Source organism: Ixodes scapularis, unplaced genomic scaffold (genome assembly GCF_016920785.2).
Source record: "Ixodes scapularis isolate PalLabHiFi unplaced genomic scaffold, ASM1692078v2 ptg000376l_1__unscaffolded, whole genome shotgun sequence".
Classification (NCBI taxonomy): Eukaryota; Metazoa; Arthropoda; class Arachnida; order Ixodida; family Ixodidae; genus Ixodes; species Ixodes scapularis.
Window position 1 is genome coordinate 570,047 of NW_024609975.1, and position 6,544 is coordinate 576,590.

At 45.1% G+C, this 6,544-nt stretch overlaps 1 protein-coding gene across 1 annotated transcript; it reads left to right on the plus strand.

Moving 5' to 3' along the window:
• Positions 1 to 2,823: 2,823 nt before the first annotated feature.
• LOC120840415 lies at positions 2,824 to 3,420 on the plus strand (the record flags this gene model as incomplete). Its single annotated transcript, XM_040210935.3, has 1 exon — positions 2,824 to 3,420. A coding segment is annotated over exon 1 (597 nt), but the record flags the coding sequence as incomplete, so codon positions are not given.
• Positions 3,421 to 6,544: the final 3,124 nt, after the last annotated feature.

Genomic DNA, 6,544 nt, shown 5'->3' on the forward strand with positions numbered 1-6,544 from the left:
TTTAAGTTAAGTTACTGAGTATCGACGCCGAACGTAATTGGAATAGAGTAGAAATTACGCATTTGTAATAGTAATTGAGTAAAATACTAACTACTGTAAAAAGTAGCAAGTTACTTTGAAGTTACTTTCGAAGTTACTTTTTTATATTTTTGTGGTGGCGAAATGAACATCAATCTAGATCCGTGAAAAACCCAGCGAGCCTAAAATAAATGCAGTCATTTAATGGCTTGCGTTTTCACCAGAATAGATTATTCGCCCCCAGAAGCAATATACCCGTTCCGAAATTCAGTGCCATCTGGTGGTACGTAAAGCAGTTTAGCTTTTCCCATATCAATGGCGGAAATGAACTTGTATCGGCACCGTCACTTTTGCAAGTCAACGGCACGCGAGGAATTCTTCAGTGTGAGTTCTTTCTCGATCACTTTCAGTTCGATGGTGACCAAGAACCTACATTCAGAACAAAGCTCCAACCCACTCAGATGACTTGGGAAAATTCTATACACCAAAATGCTTTAAAGCCAATTGTGTGCCACCTGCAGATTGACTTAATCTGAGTTATTAGAAATAAACGCTTACGTAGCTCTTATATTTCATTCCTACGTCGCGTCGTACTGACCCCCCGAATGTACAGGCCTCGCATCATCCGCTTAGAAGCATCTTCAACGTCTTCCTTTAGGAGTCGCTAGAAGGCCGCCATTGGTATGGCCTTTCCACAGATGATGATAGCGATCAAAGTGGCCAGACTGAATTTCGAAAAGAGTCTATTGACTTTCAAAGTTCATGATACGGGAGTTTTCCCCTTTTCCTCCTAAAGACGTCCCCAGCCAAGCTAAAATGCGTTCCATAGACGCGCTGGATGGAACGGCAGCGCTGAATTTGAGAAAGAGGCTGTGCAGGGTCGGGTAAGCGAGTGTCGAGCTTAGGTGTCCGGGACAAAACATGTGAGGTTTGCCTAGGCTAGAGTGTCTTTTATAAGAAAATCTCGTGCTTTTTCTTTTTTCTTCGGCAAGTTGAGATTGTTATGAATGTCCCCTCTTTATTCCACGACGTTCGGAGAGTACTCTGAGCGAGTGCATCTGACCGTCAAGGGTTCAAGTCTCGCGCCACGACGGTGAGATCATTCGGACGACTGTGCAGTGCTACGCTACTGGAAAAAAAAAATGCTTTGGTTCAACAGAAGATGAAAGGAAGTATATTACGCCGCTGATGTCGGGTAGAGCAAAAGGATCTCCCAAGGGTGACTCGCAATCCTCGCCGGCGACTACGGTATCTTGACGCGCCTGACACGCCTGACAAGACGTGTCAGGCGAAACATGGGCGAAGTCACAAAGTCTAATAGTTGAGCATTGCGGCGCGGTGTTCGACGTGCCCATCCAACCAACAGATATCGAGCGAGCCCACAGGATTGAAACCCTCCAGTCTAACAATAATAGGCCTATTATTATAAAATTTGCACATTTCAAAATTAAAGAGCAAGTTCTTTCATTTGCTAAGAAGCTTAAGGGTACCAGCTACAGTATCTCCGAAGACTACTCGCCAAATACACGCACTGTTCGAAAGCATTCGCTTGAATTTGGTAAAAACCAACGAAGTCTCTTCAAGCTCCGTCATGATAAACTTATAATTAACAACACGACTTGCGTATTCGATCACGCTACGCAAAAGCTTATTCCACGTCCCTCATAGCTATCAACAATCTTTTCTGCGAGTTCAAACAACAGCTGCTTATCTCTCATTTATGCAGACATTAGAAGTATTCTGCCCAAACGAGAATCACTTCGCAGTCTCATTGATACCACTGAGTGTAATATTGTCGTGCTCACCGAAAAGTGGTTAAATTCATCTATTTGTGATACAGAATTGTTATCTTCTTTTCCTAACTTTGATATCTTTCGTCGCGATCGTGCGAACAAACGCGGCGGAGGCGTTTTGTTGGCTGCTCATCGCAACCCGCAATGCGTTGCTATTAGCACCCCCTCCCCTTTAGAAATCATGTTTATATCCTGTAATGCTTCCTACCCACCCATCATTATTGGTGCTTCTTACCGCCCACCAGATGCCGATTCTTTTTTCATTGCTGAATTTCATGAAGCCCTTCGATGGATAACTACGTCATATCAGCACGCTCCCATTCTTCTGCTCGGTGACTTTAACTTTCCTGCGATAACCTGGGTGGACCTGGCACATACTACATCCAAACACAACACAGAAAGCGACTTCGTTAACACGTGCCTTGCATTTGGTTTATCGCTGCTTGTTTCTTCCCCAACAGGTAAACTGATCATTCTTCTAACATCCTTGACCTTGTGCTTGCTTCGCACCCTGAAAACATGTCGCCAATTACATATTTACCCGATTTCAGAGATCACGTAAGGATACGCGCCACATTTCAGTGTCAACCTCCGCACCCCAAAAAAGTGAAGAAAACTTTAACACTCTATGATAAAGGTGACTACAAAAGCATGAACGAAGAACTAAACACTTTCTGCAGCGGGTTTCTCACTGACTTTGCAAAACGTTCTGTTGAAAAAAACTGGTTATTTTTAAAAAAAACAAAATGAAACATCTAATCACAACGTATATTCCCACTATCACTGTTATTGAACAAACAACAACTCCGTGGTTCAATAACGTGCTGAAACGTATCACCAACAAAAAAAGCGACAGTTTAGATCAGCTAAACTGTCGAACAGCACGCGGGCATGGGATAAATACAATGCTACCGAAAAAATGTTTAACTCTCTTGTTGCTCAAGCCAAACGCACGTTTTTTTCTTCTACTTTGCTTGCGATGTTGCATAGCAATCCCAAGCAATTTTGGAAAATGGTCAACCCCGGTCAATCAAAGCCCATATCATTATGTGATCAGAACAACTCGCCCATTCCCAAACATGACATTCCCCAAACATTGAACTCCTCCTTCTGTTTTGTTTTTACACAAGAACCAGCCGGCGATCTCCCTGAATTTCCTTATTCTGATCACCCGGCTATGCGAGACATAGTCTTTAATTCTAACGGAGTCCTAAAAGCAATCGAAGCTTTGAAACTAAGATCATCCGCAGGTGTTGACGGCATCAATTCAAAGATACTCAAAAACACAAAAAGTGCCACAAGCGTCCTTTTGTCACACATTTTTCAGCAATCTCTCTCATCTGGAGTTGTACCACTGGACTGGAAGGTGGGCAAGATCGTTCCTATACCAAAAAAAGGTCCACCAACCTCAAGCAGCAGTTATCGTCCTATTTCCATCACCAGTGTTTCATCAAAATTAATGAAGCATATAATTTACTCCCATGTTATAAATTTTTTAGTATCTGTCAATTTTTTTCATCCGAGCCAACATGGTTTCCTAAAAGGATTTTCTTGTGAAACCCAGCTTGCTCTTTTTACTAACGATCTAAGTTCAAGTGCTGATCATAACATACCTGTGGATGCCCTCTTTCTAGATTTCGAAAAAGCTTTCGATAAAGGTCCACACCAATGTCTATTATTAAAACTTTCGCGTTTAAACCTCGACCCTCAAGTCTGTAACTGGATTCGTAACTTCTTGTCAAACCGACAACAATTCGTTCATGCTAATAACCACTCTTTGCCCCGATCTCCGGTTGCTTCTGGAGTGCCCCAGGGCACTGTTCTCGGCCCCTACTTTTCTTAATTTACATAAATGACCTACCCGTTAATATTTCATCTAACATACGCTTATTCGCAGACGACTGCGTTGTTTATCGTCCTATAAACAACAGCACTGACGTTCACGCCCTGCAGTCTGATCTTCACCATATTGAAGCCTGGTGTGCTAGATGGCTAATGTCTTTGGATGCTAACAAAACATCCCTTGTTGCTTTTCATCGTAGGCAATTTTACCCATCTCCTAACTACGTCATTTGTGGTTCACTCATATCTCCTGTACCATCATATAAATACCTAGGCATTACCTTTTCAAACGATTTAACTTGGTCATCTCACATAACGAACATAGCTAATGACGCGAATCGCGTCCTTGGCTTTCTACGTCGCAACCTACGCTTAGCCCCTCCATCGGTAACGCTACTATCTTTTCACTCACTAGTCCGACCCAAACTACAATATGCATCTGCTGTTTGGGACCCACGACAATCTAATCTTGCTAAAACGCTCGAAGCCGTGCAAAATGGCGCGGCAAGATTCATCTACTCAGACTACTCTTATCATAGCAGTGTCACCGCACTTAAATCTCAAGCTAATCTTCACCTCGAATCACGGCGCAAAATTCCCAGGCTCTGCCTTTTTCACAAGTTTTATCACTCATCACTTGGCAGCTGTGTTATCGCACCAGCTCACCGCGTTTCATGCCGCATCAGTCATCAGGAAGCAGTCTACCCCCCCATGCCCGCTGCACTGCGCATCTTTTTTCATTTTTCTGCCAGACAGCAAAGGATTGGAACGATCTGCCCACCGACGCCGTGCTCCACTCCAACCCCGCCCATTTCAAGTTATTCATCGAAGAAATTTTTTGATGCTTCGTACTACCATCATGTAATACCCCGTATTTGGGGCATTTGAGGTTTAATAAATAAATAAATAAATAAATAAAACAAGTAAATCGTTTCTAACAAAGAGGAGGCCTTCTTAGCGTGGAAAGTCGGAAGGGCGCGTAGTCGAACTACGTGAACAAGCATCGTCGCTCGTACAGTTGCAGCTGGAAGCCGGAACGTGCTCTCATGAACGGATTATCCGTGTCTGCGTTTGTGCGCAGGGGAGTCGGGTTTCGCAAGGGAGCACGCGCTGACGACAAGGCGACCATGGGAACAGGCGCCCAGCTGCGAGGTCATGCCAGTGGCGCTCTCCGTGGAACCCCCAAACTGCTTGAGGCAGAGGTCACTAAAGGCAGACAACATGAAAACAACAATAATCCTGGGAGTGTCCCCGTCTTTCACGGTTGCAGCTGGAGGCGGGTGCCTGCGTGCATTACCGGATTAGGTCAATACCCGACCAAGGCTTGTTAAGCATCTTTGCCTGCGTTCGTGCGCGCAGGTGTTATGTTTTGGCTGCTCGTCACCACCTTGGCCCAAGGACGCCTTTGATGCAGTTTCTGGAACGAGAGGGGGCCCCTTGTTCCGGAATGCCACTTCATCTGCTGGCGTCTTATTTATTTCTGCGCTCAAACTTTTGTGATGAGCAAAATTAGCGGTAGATTTCGGAAGTAGTTAGTAGTTTGAGTTGAAGTTACATGAAAAATGTAGTTAAATTAAACTACTAATTACCGAAATAAAGTTGTAATTGAAAGTTACCAAGTTACTCGGAAAAGTAGTTAAACTACAGTAGTTTGAGTACAGTAGTTGAACTACGTCCAAGTCTGGTCTCGAGTACTGACCTTCGCACATCGTACCTTCGCCGAGAAATGTTCGCGCGTCACAAGCATCAAGCTGTCGGTGATCGTTGGCAAACCGAGTACAATGCCGTCCCGTATTCAAAATCGCAGCCGCGAGGATGCCGCCGACGTCGCACTCACGACGTCGCCAAAGCAGCCGCTGAAGTAATCCTGGAAGCCGCCATCTTTTTTCAACTCTGCTCGTCTTGGCTTTAGCCAACTTCTCATCACGAATCCACCTTGGAGAAGCGCAAAGAATCTTTGCGTACGCACGCTATTCCCGAGAAATAGCGCACGCTAAAATTGCGCACGCAAAGCGCAAAATCTGGTTTGCGTTCGGAGCATGCGCAGTGGCGACGACGCTATTCTTTGCGCACGCAAAGCTTTAGCGTGCGCTATTCTAAAACTCCCTACTGTTGTGTCTTTGCACGAGGGTATTTCAGACCATAAATTAGTCCTGATGACTTGCAATGTTGTATCATCAATGGCGGCCTCTAAGCGTCCGGTAGTTTATGCGCATGACTTTAACAGCGCCGACGACGTCGACAACTTGGATTATCTAGAATCATCGTTATCCAGATTCGATGACGCAAAGGACGTAGATGACCTGTGGTGCCGTTTTAAAGGAGCTGTGCAACAATTTCAGGGCTTTGCTTAAATAATTGTGGAAGTTGATGCCTGGCACTTCTGCAGTGAACTACAGAAAACAGATTTTGCCGAGATACCCTAGTTTTTATTTTAAAAAAAAATAAAAAAAAATCCAGGTTTTTGCCGCCTCTCAACTCGTACATCGTCTTCCGGGTCACGTGCGCTGTGACGTCACTTGAGTAGGCGCGGGGTTCCGGAAAGGTTTTCTCTTCAGAGCCATCAGCGAGCAGCGAGAACTCATCCGCTCGCGACCGCGTGGCCGCGTGCTGGCGGGCGCCCCGCGAAATATACGGTGAAAGGAGGAAAGTCTCATCCGGGTCCGTCCATGCCCGTCCTTGCCCGTCCGGCGCTGTCCTCCTCCCCCTCCGGCTTCTGGCGGCTATTCGCGGTTTTGTGGACCTAGGATAGATGGCGCCACTAAAACTCCGTATAATAAAAGTTTTGTCGATGACACCAGGGTTTTGACGCATTTATATAGATGTTCGAACGACAAGATTTATAAAAAAGTTACCTTTTATCGAGCAGGTATTCGCACGACTTGCTATCT